The sequence below is a fragment of the Cephus cinctus genome, unplaced genomic scaffold (genome assembly GCF_000341935.2).
Source record: "Cephus cinctus unplaced genomic scaffold, Ccin1 Ccin1_scaffold1583, whole genome shotgun sequence".
NCBI classification, from domain to species: Eukaryota; Metazoa; Arthropoda; class Insecta; order Hymenoptera; family Cephidae; genus Cephus; species Cephus cinctus.
In genome coordinates this window covers 355,972-382,057 of record NW_014333889.1, presented here as the reverse complement: position 1 = coordinate 382,057, position 26,086 = coordinate 355,972, and the positions used below count along the sequence as shown (strand labels likewise).

General features: G+C 41.3%; 4 protein-coding genes across 7 annotated transcripts in view; 1 reads left to right on the top strand and 3 right to left on the bottom strand.

Moving 5' to 3' along the window:
- Positions 1-1,567: 1,567 nt before the first annotated feature.
- LOC107273392 (GTP:AMP phosphotransferase AK3, mitochondrial) lies at positions 1,568-3,293 on the bottom strand. Its single transcript, XM_015751542.1, has 4 exons — positions 2,789-3,293; positions 2,272-2,391; positions 2,011-2,183; positions 1,568-1,926 (listed from the first exon to the last, which is right to left on the bottom strand). The coding sequence occupies exons 1-4, from the start codon at positions 2,961-2,963 to the stop codon at positions 1,717-1,719; spliced, it is 678 nt and encodes a 225-aa protein (XP_015607028.1). The 5' UTR covers positions 2,964-3,293; the 3' UTR covers positions 1,568-1,716.
- Positions 3,294-3,466: 173 nt separating this feature from the next.
- Positions 3,467-7,821, bottom strand: LOC107273390 (selenide, water dikinase). Its single transcript, XM_015751541.2, has 6 exons — positions 7,190-7,821; positions 6,358-6,462; positions 5,960-6,221; positions 5,677-5,867; positions 5,350-5,594; positions 3,467-4,860 (listed from the first exon to the last, which is right to left on the bottom strand). Exons 1-6 carry the CDS (start codon positions 7,473-7,475, stop codon positions 4,708-4,710), a joined length of 1,242 nt encoding a protein of 413 aa, XP_015607027.1. The 5' UTR covers positions 7,476-7,821; the 3' UTR covers positions 3,467-4,707.
- A 3,104-nt stretch (positions 7,822-10,925) lies between these two features.
- Positions 10,926-18,526, top strand: LOC107273382 (ceramide kinase). 3 transcript variants are annotated; one of them, XM_015751533.2, is made up of 8 exons: positions 10,926-11,366; positions 13,506-13,757; positions 15,050-15,243; positions 15,345-15,720; positions 15,817-15,969; positions 16,041-16,237; positions 16,318-16,487; positions 16,569-18,526. In XM_015751533.2, exons 1-8 carry the CDS (start codon positions 11,219-11,221, stop codon positions 16,648-16,650), a joined length of 1,572 nt encoding a protein of 523 aa, XP_015607019.1. In that variant the 5' UTR covers positions 10,926-11,218; the 3' UTR covers positions 16,651-18,526. The 3 variants fall into 3 exon arrangements, with proteins under 3 accessions (XP_015607019.1, XP_015607020.1, XP_024946469.1); XM_015751534.1 differs by lacking the exon at positions 10,926-11,366 and adding an exon at positions 13,865-14,086 and having other exon boundaries at positions 13,530-13,757; XM_025090701.1 differs by lacking the exon at positions 10,926-11,366 and adding an exon at positions 13,876-14,086 and having other exon boundaries at positions 13,617-13,757.
- Positions 18,527-19,633: 1,107 nt separating this feature from the next.
- The window catches only part of LOC107273381 (nuclear factor 1 B-type), a gene marked incomplete in the record, with an annotated part of 29,762 nt that continues 23,309 nt past the window's right edge, over positions 19,634-26,086 (bottom strand). For both annotated transcript variants that reach the window (XM_015751531.2, XM_015751532.2), the window contains 4 exon segments: positions 19,634-24,677; positions 24,740-24,974; positions 25,051-25,416; positions 25,689-25,876. In XM_015751531.2, the coding sequence (XP_015607017.1) occupies positions 24,460-24,677; positions 24,740-24,974; positions 25,051-25,416; positions 25,689-25,876 (1,007 nt within the window).

Here is a 26,086-nt window from a genome sequence, read left to right as displayed (position 1 = left end):
AAATTCGTATTAAAGAATTCGCATTAGTTCGAATTTTCGCCGATAAGAGGGCAGCACCTCCTGGGTGTAGAGAGCGAACAGCAGACGGTACTTACCAACCGAACTATGGCAAGCACTGCCATACCTACCGGCCGTCGCTGGCAGGAAGCCGACGGCAGCGCTACGGCTAGCGTAGAGAGTAGTCTTCCAGAGCGTTCCATGGCGTCCACAGCAATTAGTATACTCTGTACCTGAAACAAAGAAAAATAAAAGCTTACGTGTGTGAAACTTACCTGAGTGCAATATATTCCTCGTGAGTAGATAGAAAATATAAACGACCTGTGTACGCGTCCGCTACATGGGCATGATATGTGGCGCCATCTCTGTGAGAACGAGTGAACTTTCTCGGATAAAATAATTCCGAATTCAATTTAAAAATCCCATCGTCGAAATTTCAATGAGAAAATTCGTATTAAAGAATTCGCATTAGTTCGAATTTTCGCCGATAAGAGGGCAGCACCTCCTGGGCATGATATGTGGTGCCATCTCTGAGAAAACCAGTGAACTTTCTCCGACAAAATAAACTTAAAGTAATTCGAAAATCAGCTGTATCACGCTGGTACAGATAAACTGTGATAGGGCACTTTCAAAAAATCCCTTTACTTTTTGCAACTTGCTGATGGAATGAAAGTAATGGCAGAGAAAATGCAGCATAGCCGAAAAGAGGAATAGAAGTATAAGGTTGGAGGAAAAGGAGAAGGATGCTGTTAGGACGGAGGAGTGTAAGAAAGAGACAGAACTCATTCGTACTCTCGGATATTCGCAGAAGATAAAAGAATATCCACGTGTATAAGTGTTACAAGATAATTTATTCGACAAATGCAATAATGATACAGTATATGAAGTACAGATGTATGTACATATATGTGGTCTGTGAAAGATTAGCAATAACCATACCATGAGAGATATATTAAATACGTCACTGTAATATAATAGGCATGTTGTATGTTATATGCGCTACCACTTTGGACTTTTCCTTTTTCAAATGACATTTTAACAACAACTTAGTTTTTAAGGATGTACTAGGAGAAGAGAGAGGGAGACGTATGAAAGAATAGGAGACCAGAAAATAGAGTAGAAATGTTTCGTGGCAGCAGACAGGGAAGATGTTAATGAAGGGAAACAGAGGAAGATTGTGAAAAAGAAAGAGTGAAGAAGAGAGATGGTAAGGACTGAACACGAGGACCAGATTATTCGTGAGGAGCGAGAAAAGAGAACACTGGAGAAAGTAGGAAAAGTAGGAAATATAAGGGAGCGAAATGGGCTTCAACCCGCCCATGTCCCTGAGGTCCTACCTCTCCAGAAGAGAGTTACGATCCCTCCGAGGCCCAACAAGGGACCGTATTTGTTTTTAGATTGACGAAATATTTTTTACAAAGTATGCACGTGCATCGTTTCGCACTAAATATATTTTATTATTGAAATAACCGAACTGTCAACAAAAAATACGTTGAAGTCATGAATGGACTATATGTCACATCATTAAATTATAGTGTCGGAGACATTTTTTGAAATAATGATGTTCAACTGGAATGTTTAGCAAATTTATTTTGTAGCACATGTGAATAAATTACCGTGCAATCTCAAATAAGTACCAATAAATACATTACCCATATATATAAAATGGACTATAAAATCAGGTTTCTGTGAGCGATACGTATTGTTTTTATATTTAAACTACGATACGAATTCTGCTACACACTTTCGAATGCTGGGCCAAATCTCGTCCGTGGTGTTTCCATGAAAGTCTCTGAGTATGTGCTGCTGCCTGTAGTAGCTGATGACAGGCTCTGTGCTTTTGGCATAATCATCTAGTCTCTTTTGTACTATTTCCGGTTTGTCGTCCTCCCTCTGGCACAAATCCTCTCCAGTGACATCGTCCTTTCCCTGAATATTTAAAAAATAAATGTATCTCAGATTATTTAACCAAGCAAGAAAATACGACTTGAAAACAATTTCATTTTAACTCACCGCCACTTTTGGGTCGTTAAAACCGATATTGTACACTCTTCCACTTGGCAAGTGGACCCACCGATTTTTCACCCTCTCCAATATCCGAGAGTAGGGTACCACCAAGTTCAATACCACGTTGATAGGATAGAGAGCTTGCAGCTTCTGCGCCTGCATTATCGTTCGGGGAAATCCTGCATCAGTGTCATACAACATTTCGAATTAGCAGACGTATGAAAGGTTAAGTTCAAGTTGATATCGTTATTCTTATCGCAGACTCACCGTCGAGTAACCAGTTCGCGTCGCCGAGATTTTCAATTTCTTTACCGATCAGTGATATCATAGTTTCGTCTGGTACCAGGCTTCCCCGCTCCAAATAGCTCTTCACTGTTTTTCCCAATTCTGAAATAATTAGAACCACATATGCATTATTTGATTTTACAAATATTATTGAAGCATTTTACATAATCTTTAAAGACTCGAAGCAGTCGCCTTGACGTTATATATATAATTCACATCGAAGAGACTGTCGCCAGCAACAACACATAAATAGACCTGATGATATAAAACTCATCATCTCGCTAAGTTACCCACGTGTATATAGTTAGCTCAGATAATTCACTGATAATTGACGATCAGTAAGTGGACTAAGGATGATGAACCAGAGTCCAAGAATCGTTTAACAAGTTGTCAATGAATGGAAGAAAGAAGGCTTGAATTTCCAACAATCGTTAAAGCACCAATAATGAAAAAAAAAGAAGCTAAACAAAAATCAGTTCAACGTACAAACAATGTATACCTGTGTTATTGGCGATATGAAAACGCAGCTTGTCGCCACTAGATAGGTGAGTAATTCCGAAAGTCTTGACAATTCGTTCAGAAACGGTTCCTTTACCAGAAGCGGGGGCGCCGAGGATGACAGCCCTGAAGGCCGCGGCGACGGCCTTTTGCCGACACGTGGTTATCGCTACCATCCGTTAGCAGTCGGGATACCAATCGAACGTTCTCCTCCGGGAGTACAGTGTTCCAGAGAGCGACGTTGACGCTCCAAGACCGTACAGAGCAACACTAGTAAACTACTACCTGTATAACTGGCCTTGCAACTGACGAACGTGTTATCGCACAGCCAGCTGATCTTTGACCCGTGATAATAGTAATCTCGATCGAATCGGCAACACGGCTCTGTGCTACTGAGCATAGCGCACACATTAATGTAATGTTTAGCACCAGCTATCAGCTACGAACCTACCGCACGCACGTGTGACGCAAGCACACTACGCTCTTTCGCAACACAGAGGGTTCACGCCAGCCAAACGTTGCGCATCCCGACGAGCTGCTGGCGGACTTCCGCGGAGGATGCCTCACTCTCGAGTTATTAGGTAACTAGTACATGACGTAGATAAGTGGACAGATGGATAGATTGATCAATGGATAATACATGGATGGATCAATTGGAGCGCGGTAGATCATGGATGGATTTATTGACAAAGTAGCACTTTTATTTATATGAAAAAGTAAGTATTACAAGGGGGGTCCTGGGCCTCGCCTTTTTTTTTCAAAATTCCCCTAAACGTGTAACGAGATAAATAGGCTCGCATTTATATTCTTCACTTAACTCACATTAGTGCCGGAACGTTTTGCGTTCGTTAAATGCTTGGCAAATAACCTAGATCTATGGGTACGTGGTATGCTCGACTTTGCGAGCGTGCGTGGATGTGGGCTAACGGAAAAATATAAATGGACCAATGAGAAGGCCTCCGAGTTTGGACAACGCGCGCTTTTCACTTGGACGATCTTCACCATTACGTACCAAACGAGCGCGATGTCGACTTTTCACTTTTTCTTTTTAATTTCTCTCTTTTGTCCCCACTATGCGCAGAGCACAGTTAGTTCTTAAAAGTATTTGCATCGCGCGCGATTACTATTAGTTTTGACGTTTTCTTTGACAAGAAAGAAGGCCCCAACAAACGTTATGTTATTATCTTTTTCTTATTTATTCATTTTCAACAGACTTAGCTTGATTCGTTTTACGGTCCTTCTTTCCACTGTTGGCTTCGTTCATTTTATATTGTTTTTCCCTACTACTCATATTGCGGATTTGACAAAATGCAGCTCAAGCCTACCCTGTGCTTAGTGCTACCTTAGTCTATACTTAGTATGTATACTTAAGCTTATTAGGTCTATGCTAAAACATTTCTTTTGCATATCTTCTTCCCTTATGATTTTTTCGTTCTTTTCTTTTATCTACTCCAGATACTCTCTCTCGTTTTCTCTACACTAGTAAACGTTCGGAGCTGATAGGAAGATACCCAGAAAACAATAAAAGAAACAAGGAAACAAATAGAATCACCAATACCGTTCGGCGTAATTTTCTTTTTCAACGACACTTAGTGAACTTCCCGGCAGCTTCGAACGACGATTACTTCAATTAAACAAACCCTCGTGCTCCTTCTGATTACGGACGATAGATAAGAGATACAAAAACGTACCCTAATGATCGCAATTTATAAGACTTCAGTTGCTTGATTGTTTACCGAGGTGTTATGTCTCGCTCGACGACAACCTCGTAGTAGACAGTGTAGTTACTAACGTATGTGTTTATTTGTCGGCCTGTGTCGCGTGTGTTAATGTGACACCGTCGTATGGGACAGTGTCTATTTCTATTGAGTGACTGAGTGTGTGCATAAGAGCGATGAAAATATTGGATACATGTATCCTTTACCAAAGTTCCCCATCTTTCTCCTTGGCAGGAACCTCAATCACTCGAGGCTTGTCAATTATTCTCGCCGTACGATTGCCCTTCTCCACGATACCAATGATCCATGCTTGATAACCCTCCTGTTTCTCGATATCCTTGCAGTATGCTGCCGCCTGTACAGGAAAATAAATTTCATGAATTTTCTTTGTCGGACTTTCTATTAAGAACTTAATCTAGCATTAATCGACGGTTTACGCAGACACAAATGTACAAAATAAGCGTGAGCCATGGATAGCTGAATCTCTAGAAGACGTGATTCACGGTTAAGAGGTTAAGTAGAAGACCAGAAAAAAATGTCAGGCAGTTTAATGCACCAAATAGCCAATTAACAGCTATTCAGCATGGGATGAACTCTCCTGTGATTTTTATTCTACCTGTATTTTCTTTAGCACACTTCAATAACATTTAAAAGTGCACCACTGTACTACAGGATCCAGTTATCTGTGGAAGGAATTTTAATAATTTGAATTTTTTTCAGGCCGATACCGGGATTCGAACCCTAACCTTCTGCGTGTGAAACCAGTAATCTATTCGTTCAGCCAATCGTTTACTGTACAAGTTAAAGAAGTAGACGTTCTTTCATATAACAACTATGGACATACCTGTTCGCGTGGTAAACATATGAGAAGACCACCGCTAGTTTCTGCCGAATGTCCTTGCAGCAACTGGAACATATTACCGCAAGCTTTCGCAACGGCAGCCATCTTTGCGATAACTGGTAGATTGTGAATAACGAAGGACACTTCGTTTTTCTGATGTTTGGCTAAATTTTGTGCATGACCAAGCAAACCAAACCCTGTGACATCAGTAGCACCGTGCGCGTTGTACTTGTGCATAAGTCGCGCAGCTATAGAATATTTTTTTTTTAAATTAATTACAAACTTAAATGCAATCTAAATGCAAATGAGTATTATCTTATAAGTAATTACCTATTCTGTTAAGCCTAGCCATGCTGTCCATCGCGCGTTGATAAGCTTTTCGTACATCGTCCTCACTAACAACAAGTTTGATCCTGTTCCAACGATCAGGTTGATCCAGCCATTGGTGTGCATTGACAGCAACTTGCGTACCTAAAGGTTTCGTTAGCACCAGGACGTCTCCGACGACGGCATTGTCTGGGCTACAATTAATGTTACAAGATAATATCAATGATACAATTAATGTTACAAGTTAATATCAAGGTTGAATTTTTTAAAAACGATCTCTACTTACACGATATATTCGTTAGGTTGGCAGACGGTAGAAGCTACACCACCAATAGTGCACCATGGATTTACGACAGTCTGACCACCAGTGACTGTCGTACCGGCTTCCAACGCGGAATCCTTAAATCCTCGCATAATCAATGGAACGACGACGTCACGTTCCTTTTCAGTCATTTTGGTACTCACACCAAGGAGCATCAACATGTTGTCACATTCCGTTACCCCCATGGCGTACAGGTCGCTGATGACGTTGGCGCAAGCAATCTTACCTGAAAATCATCTCAAACGCTCGAAGTGAATAGAAAACTGACAATGTATCACTGAATCTAGAAATGCGTATTAAAGAAGATAGGAGGGATGGAGGAAGGAAAATAAGGATACATTGTCTTATTTTCAATTTCTTACCCATCATGTATGGATCATCCACCAAAGGGTAGAAGAAATCTGTAGTCTGTACAAGACTGAGTCCGCCGTGCCTCAAAGGAGTTACGGAGGAATCCATACCAATGCCTGTAATAAAAAAAATAATAAAAATAAACAATTAAAGATTTTCAGTATTAATTTAATTGAATAATGATCAAGATTCAAGATGTCGAGAATTGTGGTATGAGAATTAAATAGGAAGGGTTAGAAAATATAAAACGTATACCAATGAGTATTTCAAATTTGTTTCGATTAAACTGGACCACGTGAATGAAGTTTCAATGTAAAGTTGAGAACAGTCGGATTTCCGGTGGCGTGGGAAGGAATTAGGCGGGAGACGCAACGTGGCGACCAATGCGAGCAGCCGTAGAGTGGACCGGCTTGCCGCCATTGTGCTTGCTTAGATTAGAGTAAAAAATACATTCTGCTGTACTTTTTCAAGGACCGATGCACTTTTTTTTAAATTATGCATAATGCGTTCCTATAGCGTCCTATATCAGAGATATTCCATTTTACAACACAGTGATGTCAGTTTATCTACAACTGTTGCAACAGAGACAAAAAAAAATGGATGCACCGAGTCGAATGACGTTTGCCGATAAGTTATTTAAAAATCCTGTCACCGTCATTGGCAGTTAAAAATTGACAGAAAAAAATTACTGTACAAGGATAATAAAGTGGTGAATTGTAACAAAAGAGGATGCAGTACGTCCAAGGATCTTCTCACTGGAGATCAAAAGCAGTACGGCAGGGTTTCAAGTTGGCAGTAAAGTTTTCGGAATAGTACCAGGTCTGCATACTCGTAGGAACTTACCGATGCGCGGAATGGCCATGTGCATAAAGTGGGCATGTTCATGATCCTGGGCGCTACCATCGTCCGCCTGTAGTCCCTCAAGGAGTTTACCAAGAACCTCCTGAGGGACTTTACACCCTCATCCTTTTAGGTCAGCGAACCGCGTAAGGCGGAAGGTCGCGTCCAGATCATGTGCCACGGGATCAAATGGCCTGCGCAGCGCCAAAGCGTTAGGATTCCCACCAAGTTCCAACTGGGCTACGGACAGAGCGTCCTGAGTTACCGGGGCCCCCTGTAGCTCCGCCATCTTACTCTAGACTAGCCTCCACTAAATCAGTCCAAGTCGAAATACACGATGGGTTCGGACGGCTATCGCGAAGACTCGGCTGTAATGACGAGTCCTCCTGTCTATCTTGTAACCCACAGCGCCTCAGTCGGGTTCTCACACGAGCCAACTCTAACGCGAACCTCTACTGAAACCACACGCAACACCGTACAAATGTAACCGACGAAGACGCCGCGGACAGACAGCCACTGGCCCCTAGGAACCTGAACACCGGCGTGAACTCGCAGCGAACGGGAATTATACTTTGCACCGGCGTCGACTAGCCGGGATCGTACGTTCTCACAAAATGGACGCGTTCCAACTTCCACAGTAGCGAGGAAACGCGCAAGGCCGCTTGAGCCCCCACGATGCCCCTACCGTGGCACCGGCCATCCTCCTATTGGCTGGTTCGAATATGCGCATGCGCTCTACGTTTTCAGCCTCAGTAACGTACCAAGGGAGCATGTTCACCTACTCCTAAACATTTCAAGCTTGTTTGAATTGTTTTTCTTCTAATTTTCCATATATTTACCAACGTCTCTACATTATCCATTTAATATATTTCACTTATGTACAATTGTATGTGCCATTGTCAGTGGTTAGTTCTGGATTTTTTTATGAGAAATGATTATAATAATATCTGCACTTTTGGGTACGTCAGTGGCCGCGGGATTACTCTTCGCTTTATAACCACGGATAGAACGTGCCGGTTCTTTACAATCAGAAATGAAATTATTTGAGCACCATTGTGAGCCTCGTCGCAATCGTCACTACTAAAGTTGAAAAAGATCTTTTAATTTTTAATGTTTCAGATCTATTGACAACATTTTTTAACTCGAGATCAGTAGAAGCCTCTCGCTGTATCATTCTCGCAGAATATTCATCGTAAGGACTCGCTAATTGGGAACGATAATTAGACACGTGTGTTCAAGCGAACACTTTAAATAAGTACATACTTGAGGTGGGTGATTTTATAAACGTATTCGAGAGGGTAATACCAGACAATTTCAGCATTTACTTTCATGTCATATTTTCCCCTGCGATCAAATTGACGCGCTTTTACGCTTTCGAATATACAAATAAAAAAATACTAATCAAAATCACTACTCTTGTAGCATTAGATGCATTAGTATTTCAAAGGTATTGATTCTCTCCATACACCTAGTACATATCTGCTTACTGATAGCGGCAGTTTTCTAGCCGCTGTGCGATATGCTAAATCGCACCTTAGTATAAATTTGCTGGAGTATGTGGTATGTGCGTTTACATGCCGCGCCGGCTGATATGTACATACATGTACATGCATACTCTACTGTATTAAAAGCAGCTCCTAAGGAAGACACGAGAGCAGCCGTGACTGTCCGAGAGGGCGCCGTAGGGCGTCGCTACGCGACGTCTATCGGTGGTCGTATTTTTCCTACCTCTGTGAATCTTTCTGTGGCCCAGTGCCTCGCAATACTGTGCTCTGCTGCCAGCACTCTAGCTTGCTTCAAGTCAGCCAGTGCTTTACGGACTGAGGGCCAATCTGTGGTACAACGACCCACCAGTGGTTGTCAATTGAAACATAAAATCTGAAAAATACTCTTTATTCTACACAGTAACAATGCATTTGTCTGTTCTACTGCCAGAATATTCCGAATGTACATACATATTGATTAAAATTAGTAAGATCAATATATTTATATTGATTTAAACTGACTGTATTGTTTATAATTTTTAACATCCAAAGTTGTCTATTATTTTTAGGTTATAAAATCGCCAATTTCAGACGCAATGGAAATTGTTTTATAATATGTAGACTTGGAATTTGATTTCTTGGATGCAATATCGACGCGTACGCTACGGTTCAAACGTACAGGTCATCCGTCATCCCGTTAACTTGAGCTTGTGATGAAAATCTTATTGTCAGAGATGCGAGAGTGTATGCGAACAGTGATCGAATAGGAATGCCGTCCACTACCTAGCAGTCTCGAAGCTTGTTCTTCGGCGGAATGTTTCCCGCGCAAAACTTACTAATGCTCAGCTCATCTAGAGTTCCTTTGGCCATTGGTAAATAAGTGATTGTCCTTTAGATGATCGCACTTGAAAGATATGAAGCCCTGTTGCACGAAATAAATAATTTAAAATCAGTAAGCGATACCGGATTTAGACACGACATTATGTCTTTATCTAAAACTTGAGAGTATTGAAATCAAATTTTATTAATTAAAAGAAAAGGTAAAGGATATAAGAGGAATTTGGAAATTACAAAATTTTCTCTATTGTTGATAAGTAGTAAAATGGAAATTACTCGATTTTAAGTTTTCAGTTAATACGGGCAATTCTAGAAATTCTTGTTACGGCCCTGCTCGAAGTCAGTCTCGTCAAAACGGCGGCGTGCGCCGAACGAGTCTCCAGAATGTTCCACGAACATTCCCCGGCATCTATATAGCTATAGTTATGTCTAGTGCAACTATAGTCGAGCAGTACTAAGGGGTTCTTCTGACACCTTTGCCTTTTGTTCAATAATGGTATCGCATGCGCGTTAATCTAGGTGCCAGTTACTTTTGATTAATTTCAATGTTTTCATTCAAACAAAGAATGATATTAAGTCGTCCCAGACACGAAGAAGCATTCTAAGAATTTTTGAAGGTAAATTGAATTATCTTAATGATAGATTCATAAACATATATGTATACGACAACTGAAGTGAACCAGATGGTACAACATAGAAAAGAATACAATCGTGTATATTCAAAACTTTTAAAAACCAAACAACTCTTTAGTTTTACAAAGACAAGCATTCTTCGCGGATGAGGCAATGAACTCCAATTCTTTATCGCCCGCATGTTCTACTGCTGATGAAAAAGTGTATAAATGATTCTAGTCAACAATAAGGATAAAGCAATTACAGTGATAACAAGAAACGTTATCAGACGCCAATATTTTCATTGCCCCAGTCGCGCGTATGATTTAAGACCTGATTGCGGTTTGCTCTTCTGTTTACGAAGACCCCATTATTATTTACAAATATATCATGGTACAAAATAACTGACCTTGAAACGTAGAATCATAACACTGCGCAACGAGCAAATAGCGAACGTAAGGTGTTTATTTTTTACCTTCTACCGGTAAAACAGAAACGTATAAATCGAAGTAAATGAGTCGTATATTTCCCTGAATAACCAAGAGAGGCAGCACTAAGACCTCAGTCGGTACGTCCAGCGGCGCGATTCGATACGTAACATAAAATAATCAGTTGAACAATAAATAAAGGTTTTATATTCTAACCTCGGATACGTTAAAACGGAACGAAACGGAATGGAATTAAAACCATATGGTCTCTCTCTTCGTTTCTCGCATGTGCAGAAAGAGACATTTCCTTTACTCCCTACTGAGGTTGAGACCCGGACTAAGCAGTTGAGGGATAGCGAACGCGAACGACTTCCTGACCGATCCTACAGTCGGCTTCAGTCGGCTCTGGTCGGCTCGAGCCAGCGGTCGGAGCAAGGTTCGGTGTGGAGTCTAGCTTGCGCCTTTCCTATGTGAAAATCGAGGAGACTCAGTAGCGGCGTAGTCACACGCAGAGCAGTTAGTGTTGTGCTTCCCGTCTCGTTGCACAACGGGTCGATCGATGGGAACGAACAAGGAGAACGAGAACTTAAAGTCAACGACCCGTTAGACCAGCTTCTCTTTATCACCTTCCATATTCTATGGGCTTTACCTAATTGATCCAAGAGACACCGATGTCTCTTGGCAGTCCCGGCACCATGCAAGAATCGGATCATTCCTCAAGGTCTGTCCTACTCAATACCTTCGTTATAAGAAAGAAACGGTGCCGGGTTTACTTTCATCGTGGTACGCTCATCTGGGAGACAGAACGTGCACCTTACAGTAAGTAAAAATTTCACTTGACCTGATTCCCTTCTGCCTTATTCGTGTCACCTGATTCATTTACTCGATTCCTTCGTGGTAAGTTCATTCAAGCCGAAGTCGTTGTTGGCAGCTGATGGCAAACCGGTCGATCGCTCCCCTACCAGTAGCCATGTCGTTGGAAAAAAGATCGATGACAGTTGTCGTCAACTGTAACAAAGCTTATCTCTTTTACTCCAAGGTGTCTCTCACTCTATTCTGTTGTCACTGTCAGTCGAATTGACAGCACCTGAACACAGGCCAGGTTCTTGCGGGTCAGGGACGAACTCTCATTGGACCACCAACTGTCAGTCGTCACGTAAATAGGGTCACTTATTTTTTTTCCCCTGTTGTCGAGATATCAGATCCTTAGCATTGAAGCCACTACGAGATATAGAGATATCACTAGAATGCAGTGACTATATGCGACCTTGGATACGGTTCTTCGCATGAGATTCCAATAATATTCAGTTGTTGGCGGATGACGCTGCCGCTTTTAGAGCACCAGTTCGTTTACTCTCGTCAGGCGTCCTTTCTCTCACTGTAAGTTCACTCCAATTTTCAAGAATTCAGTAAGTCTCAGAGGTCGTTGTTTCGCGTATTGGCCGATCAAGCCTTTCGGTTTCTAAATTATTATCTTTACATTTGATTCCGGTAGAGTTAAGTTTTGACATTTATTTTTTTTTTCATCTAATTGTATTCTACGGATGAGAAAAGAAAGAACAGCTGATTAAATATACGTCTAACGATATCCTGTTGTGATAACAAAGTTTCTAAAATGTTGTATTAGTTCATTATTTTTTCTCAGTATTTAGACAGTCACAGTGCTACCAACGTGTTTTCCTGACTTGGACGTCCTAACATTTTGCATTTATTTGGAATATTCAGTGAGGCAACTCGAATTACCTTAACATTTTTTATCGCAAAATTTCGATATTACACTTATGTTTTTTCAGTTACGAGCGGAACCGAAAGAATTCTATTACTTTTCGAGCACAGGATGAAATTATTACGGTCGTTCCGCTCGGCAGCGCCGTCTGCGAGAAAATCCTGAAGGAAAACGAAATCCTAGCGTACCTGGCCAACGTCCAAAAATGCAAAAGCTCGTATTTTTCCTGTTGAAAACTTTTTTTCGTCCATCGACTTTTAACCTCATTCCCAAGTGTTGTCGTTATGAGCTTTTCGTCGTCGCCTAAAATTATAAACGTTCGCAGCTGCCGTGACGAAACTTTCCAGCCTTTTTTTGTTATTCCCTTCATTTTCGTCTTCGACCAATACCAAACTTTAGGAATTTTATTTTCATCGTAAAATATTTACATCGCCGACATTAAATCGCGCTTTGCCACACCGTCGCAAGATCCTATAAAAAATGTCGCGCGTTGCGAAACGCTATGACTTCGCATAAGCGTAAATGCACATTTACAACGAGTGACACGGAATTTCAAAATAATTTCGCCTGCGGCCATAAAGCCTCGTACAGAGTAACGATATTTCACCATGAATTATTTTTCAGGAAATCCATACAATTTTTCCCCAGTAGGACATACCATTGCCCGATCCTAATACGGTACAATTGTATGGATATCGTAGTTACCTTTTCCTCTACATCGTTTGTTGTATATTAACCAATGTACTTGGGTTAGTCAGTATCTTCTTCCTGGTATGCAAATTAACAATCACTATGACGACATTACGGATGTTATAATGTGAACGAACTTTGGTCATCTTGTTGACCACTCCTTTCTCTAGTATTTGATTTTTCACATTATCCGCAACCGTTATCGATATTCCTATCGTTCAAACTTTCGAAAAGTCCCGACCCAATCGATTATCATTATCGACAATGAATAATTTGATTTGTTTATCTGTGTCGATTCATTATCAGATATACCATATTATTATTGTACCGATATCGTAACTTGGGATTTCCGAGTGCTATCGCACTCGGTTTGTTTGTTCCTTCAAAGTACATTTAGTGACGGTTCATTGTTCCGTCCATTATTTTCTTAATGGTTCAAGGACTTTGAAATAAAAAAAAAAATTAGACTGACGCATAGTACGTAAATGTAAAGTTTTTTCCTCTATATCCGATGACCTTAACTTTTGTCATTGTTTCACCAGCACGATGGACCCTCCCACTTACGGATGTACTGGCTGCTCATTATGGAGATGATTGGACGCCCGGTGACGTTACCAAGGAAAAGATACCAGCGACGTCGCCGACGTCCCCGTCGCTGGCACCAACCAGCTTTGTTCTTCATTATGCAGCACGTGGACCTAAAAACAAATGGAGTCATCACAGCGTCACCATGAGCCACACTGATCCCAGACAAGTGGCGTCGTGGGTCAAGACTATAAGGAATTATTTATCAGGTAAGCCTTTTTATTTATCACTAACAATCATTATCGTAACTTCGATAAGCCTAATAGCAGATATTCCTATGATCTTTAGTTTGATCTTTTCCTACCTTTTGTTTCAGGTAGATAAAAGCGACCACGGATAACGCACGCTTTACCTTTCCTCGCGCCATTATAACCTGACTGAAAATCATTACCTAGTGCCGAGTTCATTGTAGCGATCTAGAAAGGCGTCTTTTTAGTGGGTCGGCGACTAATGCAGAGCCGACGCTCGACTGACCACAGTAATCCCGGCCAACAATTATTACTTGCTGATCTTGCAAGAGACTGGAAATTTTTACCTAGTCAGTCGATTGACGTCATACGAACAAAATAAGTTTTTTTCATTCAGCATGACAAATTGCTGATGGCTCAGTGGAAAATTATACTTCTTGCTCGGATATATGCACATAAACATAACTGAAACGTTATTGATCATTAACATGTCCCTCGCATAACCTTGGTGGGATTATCTTTTATTATCTCGAGACAAGAACCGGACACGGGTACGACTTTGTAGACAATGCACCGTGCGTGTATCGTAGTGGCACGTTTTTTTATTTTCAACTGTCATTAAAAGTTATGAACATGAGTGCAAGTGGGTTCACATGAGGTCTTTAAGGTCTTACGCGATTCGTGCAGGAGAGTACAAATGAGTTTGTTTATGTGGCTTGTCCGTGCAAATGCGTACAAATTGATTAAGTAATTTAAGGTGCCAGAGGAAACGAGCAATTGGTGGCCCTGAGCGTTGGGCTATTCAGAATTTTGATAGTCAGGTTGTCGGGCTGCTGGATATTCCAGTGCCTCCAGGCGTCTAGGTATTAGGATTAGGCCCTTGGATATAAATTGTTTAAAAGTCACTGGGTCTTTCATGGTTGGTCCAGGGTTAGAGTCATGGTCGCCCATAAATAGTGAACTTGAATCTAAAAGGGAAATTATCCCACGTATACATTGGGTCATCGTAAAGCGTACCCGAGCTAACATAGTCAAGGTCAAATTAGAGTGGTATCTTGTTTTCTTTTAAAAAACTGGTTTACCTCGATCAATTGTTGAATCTAAGTAATAAAATAAATCGACACGGGTTTATTTGACATTAGGAATTTATTTCGAAATAGATCAATTTCTTGACTTATACTCTCGTGCGGTTTCTCAGACGTAGTTTTACGCAAGGTATCATTTATCTACGCTTAGTCTTCTTTTTTGTTTATTCTTCACAACAATTTTCGTCACCTCGATACTTTCCAATTGGGAAATTTTATTTGTTTCAGGACTCAGTCATCGGCCACGTAGGATAATGGTGTTTGTTAATCCCTTTGGGGGTAAGAAGAAGGGCCTTAAGATTTGGGAAAGGGATGTGCAGCCTCTGATGAACATCGCCGAAGTCGAGACCAAGCTTATGATCACAGAACGAGCTGGACACATCCGGGACACGTTACTTGCGGCTAGTATGGATGATATCCAAGTAAGAGAGCTAGGCTAAAGTGTTTAAAAGGTCAACTAGGATATGAGACTCTTGTTTGTGGTGTTCTTATGTCTTCCATCAAAGATGTCTTTTGTTTTTAGGCGGTCGTTTGTGTCGGGGGCGACGGTACATTCGCCGAAGTCTTTAATGGTCTGGTGCTCAGGGCAGCTAAAGATATGCAGATTGATCCCAACGACCCCGACGTCAATTTGCCAACACCTAATTTACCCGTCGGCGTTATACCCAGCGGAAGTACCGATACAGTGGCCTATAGTCTTCACGGTACCACCGATGTCCAGACTGCCGCCATTCACGTGATATTTGGCGACAGCACGGGACTTGATCTCTCGTCTGTTCATAATAATCATTCCCTAGTGCGTTTATATGCCAGCGTCCTAAGCTACGGTTACCTGGGTGACGTGATCAGAGACAGTGAGAAATTTCGCTGGATGGGACCACAGAGATACGATTATTCCGGTGAGAGGACGCAGCATCTATTAGATACATGGAAAAAAAGCATTTTGGCATTTCTCTGCGTAATTTATATAAAGCAACCTTTTTTTTATTTTTCAGGTTTCAAAAAGATTATTGCTAACAAGGGATACGAGGGTGAGATAGAACTCTTATCGGATCCTTGTCATCCAGCAGGTAGCACCAGGTGTATGGAAAATTGTACCAGATGCCTGCAGCACATGCATAATACCGTGCCCGATAAAGAAATCTCAAGTATATATATTTTTATATTTCATAATTTATGTTTTATAGTTTGTTTGTGTAACGATCGTCTGATCTTCCAGGGTGGTTGACTGTCAGAGGAAAATTCTTTATGGTAAATGGTGCTAATGTTTCCTGCGCATGCTCCAGAAGTCCACTGGGATTTAGTCCGCATTGTCACATAGGAGATGGCTGTGTTGATATTATTTTAATTAGGCACACTTCTCTATTAAACAATATCAGAGTGCTACTCAGGCTCACTAGCAAACACAAGACTCTGGTAAGGATCAAGTTATCGATTGCTCTCTTAAAGAGGATGCGAGTGCGTTAAACGATTCATTATACTATTTATTTATACAGTATGATCTACCGTTCGTCGAGGTCTACAGAGCAAGAGAATTCACATTCCGAGCCCTGCCCACATTACACGGGCAGCCTGGTGGCGAGATCAATTCGTCTCGATTGATTTCGGAACTAAGCGTTTGGAACTGTGATGGTGAGGTCATTCAGGATCCCGACGTGAAGATCAGGTAGGTTATTAAATTTGACAGTAGCAATTATATTGATTGCTGCTTACACGTTTCAATTGATATTGTTATCTTGCGTTTAAGGGTACATTGTCAGCTGCTCAAAGTATATACGAGAAGAGTTCAGGAACCTATTGTCGAGCCATCCTGCTTTTGTTCTACGTGAAGGTCAATCTCTTTGAGCGAATTTCTATAATATGATTGGCTATAAAGAGAAATCTTGGACTGCGTCGAGCTCACACTGTGAAGTCACCTTGAACGCACTAAGGCAGCTGTGCCAGACAAAGGAATAGTCGTCATCAGGGATTGAGAAGAGTAAACCGTCAACAGGCACAATTTGTGCTGCTAACAGAGTTCCTCGTGTGCTGCTTTGTAAATGATACTAGACCACTTATACGTAGATAGACAAATTGCGGCAATTTGATAAATTAGCCTGAACTTGTGATTCGCTTGATCGATTGAGACCAGCCTAAGAGAATTGATGAGGAAATCTAGCAAGCGGTTCGATCGATAATATTGATCGGTCTGTCTGGCGGCGCCACTGTCCATGTCAAATGCCATCTATTGATTCTTTTTGGTACTGATTAGATATGAGATTTTAAACTACAGTCACTTTTCGGTTAAGTACCGTTTGTCCGACGCCATTTGAACGATTAGTCGACTCTTGGCGTTGTGATCAATTCGGTTTAAATGTAAGTGGCTCTACCTAGCGGAAATCTCTTATATCTACTTATCGTTTCTACTAGAGGCCTTCTCGAATCGATCGTTAGCGGAGGTCGAAGTTACATCAACGAACAGCTTCCACTGCTGACACGTTGAATGGCATTTACGTACTTAAAACACACGTAAATATTATATTTTACGGCTAGCGCTGGCCAGCTTGCTTACTTGGAGGCGCAGCAAGATACAACAGACAACACGCTACGTTGTTACACATAACAGTGCACGACCGTATACGGACTGCTTCCATTTGGCTGTGCTTAAAATGATAGATTTTCGACATTTATTTTCCGTTTTATTTTGATAACTTAAAGCAGTTTTTAAAAATTTTAATGCGCACCTTCAATGCACGACAACCAAGATAATGAAGCTTATCGTAGCCGAAGGGTACCATTGAGCAATATGTGACTTTAAATTTTGACATATCGAAATAACATTTTTTTCTTATGTGTTCATGGAGGTAAAAATAGCGCTTTTGACGCGACAAGTTTTTTTCAATTGGTAAAGAGATGGATGGAATTAAATTTACTCTTGGATTCGGTATTAATCACATCCTCCGCGCAACATCCGTCTCTTTGAATAATTTTTTAATTAAATGAATTAAAAGTGAGAATCTTCTCGCGCTACTCAAACGATCCACTTTTACTGTGCAAGAGCACTTACACTTATCTCCTAATACTTTTGGTTAGAGTATTTTTATTACAGCATGTGAATATTGTACCTACTGTGACGATAACGTGTATAGTTTAATTATCACGAATTTATATAGCGATAACGTTTAATCGTTATGAGTTACTACTCGGTATCTATAGAAATTATATTGTATATCCAATTTTCATTACCGCACAGTGGTGCCGACAGTAGCTGCGTGCAATAATGAAATTCATAGTATTGACAGTGCATCAAAAATTTTGTAATTAGTTTACACGAGCGCATAGTGAATTCGTTAAAAATTTAAAAAGTAAGACTCTCGCTAATTGATAATTTATTGCATAATATAGTAGTACTGCGTAAAAATTAGAGAGCTATCGTCACTCCGAATGTCTGTATATAGTTTAATTATTGATCTGTAAAATAATATTAATTTAAAAAAAATTCTTTTGTAAACATTCCAGAATTATCAAGGATGCCTTTATATTGCACTATTTAATTGGCACCTTGCTTCTCAGCTAATTAATTAGATTCACTCGGAGCTCATTATTTACACGTTTAATTTATAATTCAATCGTTCGTTAAATTTTTTGTGAAATCAACTGTGAATCTTTCGTTTGGACTACGTTGAACTTCGCAATGTCTGGTTTAATAAATTTCATTCAAATTTATATGATAGTATGAACGTGTGTTAACAAAAAATTACCCAAATTCACCATCCTGATTTTGTCACCCTTGGAATTTAATTATTTCGTTAAGGTGGTTGGGTGATAATAATCATAATAGTAATATAGAATCCCGGATTAAACGAACATTAACAAATTCCAAGATGTTTAGTTAAAAAATAAATGAGTAAATATAAAATAACATTCGATCCGAAAATAATTACGTTTAACCGTACTCAAAATGATGATAATCAATTTTGAAGTTATATATTTTTATAGTCTGTGTATATCTATACAGTGCAAATTACCAATCATTTTTTATATCTCAGAAACTATACGATAAATCATAAACTACTTTTTGCATGGACGAAGATTTAGTTATTTTTATAATATATGTATAACAAAAATTCAGAATTTTATCTTGGATCGAGTGTTATCGTCTTTGTCAACTTTAATCTGTCTTATAACTATATTTTATTATGTATCCGTTAATCACTCACCATTGCCGCTAACAATAAGTCTCACAGAATCAAGGTCACACGTAGAGGAACACCGAATGAATTTAACGTTTTGTATTTACCTTTCGACGAGACAAAAATTATCGAAGATTTAAACGACGCGACGTCCAATCGTCAACTGACGATTTGTGATCGAAATATACGGTACTATTGGTTTTCGATCAAGAGTTCCAAGACTGTAATAAAAAAGATAAACAAAATAGAAAAAACTAAACCGTAAGACTTTTGAAAAAAAAACTCTCTAGGAGCTATCATGGTACAAATAGACGAGATATAGCCACTATCGTATTTTGGTAAAGATTGCGCAGAAACTGATGACGTCACGTTTAAAGCGACATCCGTTTAACTTTAAGGAGATTATTATTTACGTTTCGATTCGTAAAAAGATGACCCCTCAAAATAGAACTGATGTTGCGGCATGACTACAAAACATACGTAAAGTCAGCCAATCAAAGTAGAGAGGGTCCCACTGGATTAAATGCGCAGAGCCACTAGTGGCCATACGTCGTCTATTTGTATCATGGGAGCTATTACCATCGTTCAATCGTTGAAAAGGAGGTATAGGGAACGATCGACCGAAAGATAAAAAACATTCTATTATATTATTATTTATTCAAGAAACAATAAACTCCATTTTGATAAACATATACGGAATTGCGCGAAGTTCTAGAATTCGTTGCGTGCTACGAAGATTCCGGAAGTCAGTGATCCCTAAGGCACTTCCTGTAACGAAGAAAGTATAATTGAATATCTCTTTGGCACACACGATCAAACTGACTGACAAAGAACAAAGAAAATGGCGCGAGGAAGACGCGCTCACCTGGCATGACAAAACTGACAAGTGGCGCTCCGACGTCAACAAAGGGAACCAAATGGTTACGGTCAAGTATCTATAAAAGAAGGAACAGTCAGGGTACAACAAGGGCGTCCCGCCATCTTGTATGTATTAAGAATTTTAATAATCAATATTGTCGGATATATAATACATAATATTAATTGAGACAGTATGGACACAACGTATAATGGCGCGATTAGAGGTGACAAAGAGCCGTCTCAGCGTAAATTCATGGGTAAAAGGTGTAACAGAGTTCAGGTATCTTCCTTACGATACGAGGGACGAGCTTTTCGAGTATATCGATCAAGTCACTTAATCGATACGAATAGTTCGGAGAAATGATCGATAGGCGGCCACTGTTCAGCGACGTGAGAGGCCACGAGGGCTCTCAAATGAGTATGGCCCTCTCGGATGAAACCCCCTGTACAATTGTGCGCCTGTACAATTACCAATTGCGGATAAAGATTGGCTGATGGAATCCCTGGCAATTAATTAATTGGTTTCGTTGGGCCAGTCGACGAAGGCGGGATTTCCATTTTTTCCTCTTCTTTCGTCCCTTTGTTCACACTCATTTTTATGTTTACGTTCTTCGTTACCGACTCACTTTTTATTTCTTATTTTTCCCCCCTCTATCTCTTGGCTCATACTACTCGCTACCTTTTTGCCACCTCGCTCGCTGCGTATTATACTATTTAGTCTAATCCCTGATATATAACATGAACTCCGTTCACAATCGTAAAAAAATTGATCGTGAAACGAAAATACATTAAGTCGGACTATAAAGTCCAAAAAATCGCGTTTTTGTTTTCTTCTTGTATTCTTTCACTCGACGCATCATTTACTTTGTTTCCGTATTTATCAGTTATTTAGCGTTTATCGATACTTCCTCATTTTTGTGTCTTTATGTGTCTGTGTGTGTGTGTGTGTGTGTGTCTGTGTGTGCGCTTCTTCTTCTTTTTTCTTCTTTTGTTCATTTTGTCTCGCTTCTCTTTCTCTCCTTAAGCTCGCGCGTCCTTTTTACCTCTCTCTTACATTCTCTCTCTCTCTCTCTCTCTCTCTCACTCTCTCCCTCCCTGCCCCCTCTCTCTTTCTCACGCATTACCTACTTTGTACAACCATGCTACACAATGTGTTATTGCTCAATAAATATTCGATAAATATATCATTGTATTTTATATAATATATGTATATCATTGTAATCACCGTATTACCGTATTAATAGTCATTATAATCGTACTATTATCGTTATCGTAATCGTTACAATTATCATTAATTTATTGTTACTGGTATTATTATTAATATAATATTATTGTTGCTTCTTGTCGTTGTTGCCTTAGTTTCTCTACCGTACTATTTTTTTAAATAATATCATTTTAAATCAGCGTCCTCATCACTCTCGCTCACTCATCACGTACTCAAGGACTAAAGCAAGCGCACTCCCATGGCTACTTAGTTTTTTTTTTCTTAATTTTTTTTTTTTCCGTTGCTGCTCCTGTCGTTGCTCTTGTTAACTGTTGGTTGTACCTGCGTGCCCGGAAAAGTTTCTCAGTGGCAAACACTACCAGCCATATATATATATATATATATTCACGCCCGGTCACACGGTTTCCCATGTTTAATATTGCTTCTAGGATTACCGTGTGACAGCGTTCCTCTGCTGTTTCTGTTTTTCCCTAACGTTCAGCAGCGTCTTGCTAACGTCTACGTCGCCAGGGTGGCCCGGGCCTAGGGCTACGTTCGATCGAAAAACATGGCCAAATTCGACAGTCTCTACGCGAAGCTACCCGCTAGTGTAGAAAAGTCATCACCTAGGCGGCCCCTAACCTCATAATACATATCGTTACGTAAAACTTCCACGAACTTATACACGTATTTAAACGTACGTACGAATTTTAGTTTTAATGCACTTTCGGTTCAAGGCAGTTCGAGACATTAACGCGAAAGTTTTAACTTGGACGCCAAACGGACGCCATATTGGACGCTCCCTGACCGTTCGCCGGCGAAAGGAAACGATCGAGCGAAGTTTCGCGAAAGCACGCGCGCCACCTTCGTCTAAATTATTCCTTTTTCTTTCCTTTCATTCTTTCTCCTTGATTCTCTCTCTTTACTTTTCCCTATCCCTCCGCGCTTCGCCATTATCCAAAATCATGAACTCGTTCACGTGTCTTCTCGACACTCGTTCTCACTCACTCCTTCATTTCATTTCCATCTTCGTCTATCTACACGTATCTATATCTATCTAAATGTATCTTACTAAGTTATCTAACTATATATCTATCATCTATCTAGCTAACTATCTCTGTGTCTTCGGTCTGCCTATTCGTATTATCGCCTGCTACGCACTGTCGTTACATTAAAGCCGAGCCTTCTGGGAGCAACGAGGTTTGTGGAAAATTTCTTTTTTTTTTTTAAATTCTTTTCTCTCTCTCTCTCTCTCTCTCTCTCTCTCTCGCTTATCCTCAAAAGGACACGCGTTCCGCATTCCCGGACCACCCCATTTCTTTTTATGCCATTCGGCTTACGTCCTACGTCTCGCACATTACGTTTTAGCGTTCGTGTGTTGCGTGCTCTTAGATTTTATAGAAAAAAAGGGGGAAAAGAAAGAAAAAAAAAGAAAAACGAATCCTAGGAAATACTTTTTTTTAAGCGTATTCTCGACTATCTTAGCTTTGCTTGGCACCGAAGTGTATTTTTCTTATTTACTTTTCTTTTACTTTTACCATACTAATACGGCTCAACGGCTTACTGGCGCCCTCGCATAAGCGTACAAACTTTCGAGACTCTTTGCCCTTCCGTTACGATTCCATGCGATCTCGTTTCTTTTTTTTTTGTTGGGGAAAGAAATTTTGAAAAATTTTCCTCCAACATTTTGAAGTTGAGCATTTGGCGCGCGTGTCTATGTGAATTCACGTTCCTCGTTCTATGCGTTAGTATGCAATACTATTCCTTACAACTCGAGTCTTTCAAATATATTTACATTGCGGCTTCGTAGCTCTCGGTTACGTAATAAAGTAGTCGTTAGGTAATAGCAGTAGTAGTATCAGTATTCGTAATAGTATTACGTGTATAGTGTAGTGTTAGGTAGTATTAATTCGCAGCGTTAATAATAATCGTAAATATTAAGAGTAATAGTCGGTAATAGTAGCACTGGTTGTTGTTATTCTTGTTTTTCCTTCATTTTTTTTTTTTCGATAAATGTTAATAATAGTAGTAGTTGTGTTATTTAGTATAGCGATAATAGTAAATAGTGTTATTATATTATAGTAGCGGTAGCAGTAGTTGTTGTTGTAGCGTAGTTGTATTAGTAGTGTGTAGTAGCAGTAGTAGTAATAGTAGTAGCAGCAGCGTTAGTAATTAGTAACAATAGTAGGATTTTGCAGCGTAAATAGAGATTAATCCGTCTGTAGGGATAGTAAGTGTGTACTAACTGAATGAGAGGATGCGGCCGTGTTTTACAATCAAAGGTCACGAGGAAGGGAGTATCGAAAGTCTCATGGCGGACACGTGCCAAGAACGGTGCACGATGGGTCACTCGATGACTGACAATAAGTAAGCCCGATTGGAGGTCGAGGTTAACCTTAAACGAGTTATCAACTAAACAACTATAATTATCGAATCACTCGATCTTTTGATTTGGCATCTATATAAATATTTTTGATTTTTTCTTCGTTTTTTTTTCCCCCCCGTTAATTCATTCCGCAGCGCCGTAGGTACTCCCTTCTTCCTGATTTTTAACAATGTTCCGATAAGGATTGACCCGATACTTTTTGTTACAGCCGAGCACTCTGAACTGGTGCGATAATCTCGAACGACTTTGTTCTTGTTCCAAAAAATGATACTGTTGATCTCCTCTTTTGTCTCGATAACGGCCCATGTCCGTATCTCCTCTCTCTCTTTCACCCTCCTCACTTCACGTTTGTTTCTCCTTTCCGATACCGTTCGTTTCCCTATTTACGCGAAATAACAAGCGCCTGCGCGCGCAGGTGTACTTCCTGTCTGTCATTTTGATAGGCTCCATTAGCCAATTAACGTCATGGTAATAGCTATAATTAATTATGAATAATCGATTAACACGTTAACCATTTTTTAACCGTCAATTATCATTACAATTAATTAGTTTGTATCTAACTAGCAGCCTCTGGTGACTAGCCTGAGCACTAGTCCTCACTAGTGTTAGCACTAGCCTGAGCATTAGGCATAGGTAGGTAAAGTTAATTAGCCAGCGATCAGCGGGTCGTCTCGATGGAGCCGATTTCTCATATTCTTTTTCATAATCTCTTAGCCCGTTCGCCATTCGACGTACGCTCAAACTCCTCCTCGACTTCCTACCGATCCCTCCGGCGTCCATGTAACCTCGCGTCATTGCTTCATTGTTCCATTGCCTCCCATTAAAGTGGGGGATGGCAAAAGTTACTTATTAAGTAGCACCGAAACACGTCCAGAGGAATGACCTAGACGATGAGTAATTCCACCGAGCGCTCCTGCGATCGCCACAGATTCGTTACGAGTTCTACGAGTCCTACGAGTCCTGCGAGTCCTCTTAATTTACCAAGACGAACGAGACGAACGAGAGGAAGTCTCCAGTGTCACGGAGGAGACTTTGGTCTTCCACTTTTATCCTGCATCACTTGTTGCTGTTGCTGCTGCTGTTGTTGTTGCTGCTGCTGCTGCTGCTGTTGTTGCTGTTGCTGATGATGATGCGACGTAGGGTCCCCGCCTACACCACCGAGGTCAGTTCCCATCATTCCAGCGGGTCCACTCTTGTCCACGACGCTACTCGAGTGCACGGGATGAAAGTAGCGTTCTGAAAGTGCAGAGTTCCTGCTCAGAAATGTGACCACTGATGTGAATAAGTGATGTGCATACCTTCATCCATGGCAGACGGTGGTTCACTGGCTGTGCCAGCGATGATAGGGGCGATCATGTTGTAATCATCCTCCAGGTTGATGAACGGCGCAGTGTTCCAGCGAGGTGGAACGTTCGAGACAGATCTTTGGGTGGCGACGGGCCTGGTGACCGAGACCGGGGATGAGAAGAGTGAAAGGTTCGTAGGCGAGATGACCCCTGACATCGAGCTGATGGTGGGGTAGGTGAAGATTTGCTGAAATAAAAAAAAAGAATGTAACACAGACCAAGCGATCTCTTCAGTGTCCAAGAGTAAGGAAGTGACGTCTCACCTGACCAGGTTGGGAGTGAAAGTGAGCAAAGGTGTACTCTCTGCTGGTGTGGGGCGCCGTCACAAGGATCCTGGCGGGGCTCTTCCTGCCGTTGGGGTCAACGGAGCTCTGACAGGGTGAACTGACGAGTCCGACGGCCGCGGCAGCAGCCATCTGCTGGTCCTGGCTGCTTCCAAGGTCGGAAGGATCGGACGGCGAGGTCGAGGAGGTCGGCGGTGAGTTGGCACTGGCTGCTGTGAGTTCACCGGTCGAGCGGATGATGGCGACGGGCCGGGCCATCGGCGCCGGGGGTGGCGGCGGTAGCATCGAGCTCGGATAATACTGTGAGAACTTTTGCACGGGGGTCCGCGGTCCCGCGAGCTGCGCCTGAAAATCGCACAGCACCGATCATCGATCGACCCGTGCGTCCTCCACGTACCCTGGACCGGATCTAAGACCTGGTACCGAGGACGACTCGGTCCAACTGATTCGCGACGCGGATGACGACTGATCATTCTCATTCTAACGAGAGGCTCTCGTCGATAGCTCCTAACGATATACACATATACGAGAAGTGACATAGCAGTGCCGTGGCCCAGGGCAATTGGAGCACGTCACACGGGGCAGCTCGACGCGCATTTAACGGAGACGGAAGCTACCTGGGGTAGTTGCTGGGTGTTCTCGGCCTCCTGGCAGACGAACGTCACGAAATCCGACAGGGTGTCGTGTCCGTTCTCCGGGTACTTTACGACACCCGCTGAGCCAGAGTGGTCGGGCTGGTAGTAGGCCAGGCCTGACATACCCTGTCCGGAGCCGCTGGCCAGTCCTTCGTGCGGCGAGTGGAGCCCTGAAACACAATAGGCTCCCGTCAGGACTTTAAGGGATGCTGGGACGTCGCTCCGAACCATCCCCCATTTACACCTCTCATTCCTAACCACGATGGACCACGCGTCGCAGCGTGCATCTCTACTTCGCTGACATATAAGGCATCCCGTGCGTCGCGCTAACTGGTCGGCTTGTTGGATTTACATGAAATAGAGGGGGGGGGGGGGCGGGG

What these genes read in the sequence shown, in the direction of transcription:
- LOC107273392 (XM_015751542.1), bottom strand. Translation starts at nt 2,963, where the DNA reads ATGGTAGCGATAACCACGTGTCGGCAAAAGGCCGTCGCCGCGGCCTTC. An exon ending in CGCGAACTGGTTACTCGACG is followed by an intron (nt 2,184 to 2,271) that starts GTGAGTCTGCGA and finishes ACACTGATGCAG; the next exon opens with GATTTCCCCGAACGATAATG. An exon ending in TTAACGACCCAAAAGTGGCG is followed by an intron (nt 1,927 to 2,010) that starts GTGAGTTAAAAT and finishes TTAAATATTCAG; the next exon opens with GGAAAGGACGATGTCACTGG.
- LOC107273382 (XM_015751533.2), top strand. Translation starts at nt 11,219, where the DNA reads ATGTCTCTTGGCAGTCCCGGCACCATGCAAGAATCGGATCATTCCTCA. An exon ending in GCCCGATAAAGAAATCTCAA is followed by an intron (nt 15,970 to 16,040) that starts GTATATATATTT and finishes CTGATCTTCCAG; the next exon opens with GGTGGTTGACTGTCAGAGGA. An exon ending in CTAGCAAACACAAGACTCTG is followed by an intron (nt 16,238 to 16,317) that starts GTAAGGATCAAG and finishes TTATTTATACAG; the next exon opens with TATGATCTACCGTTCGTCGA.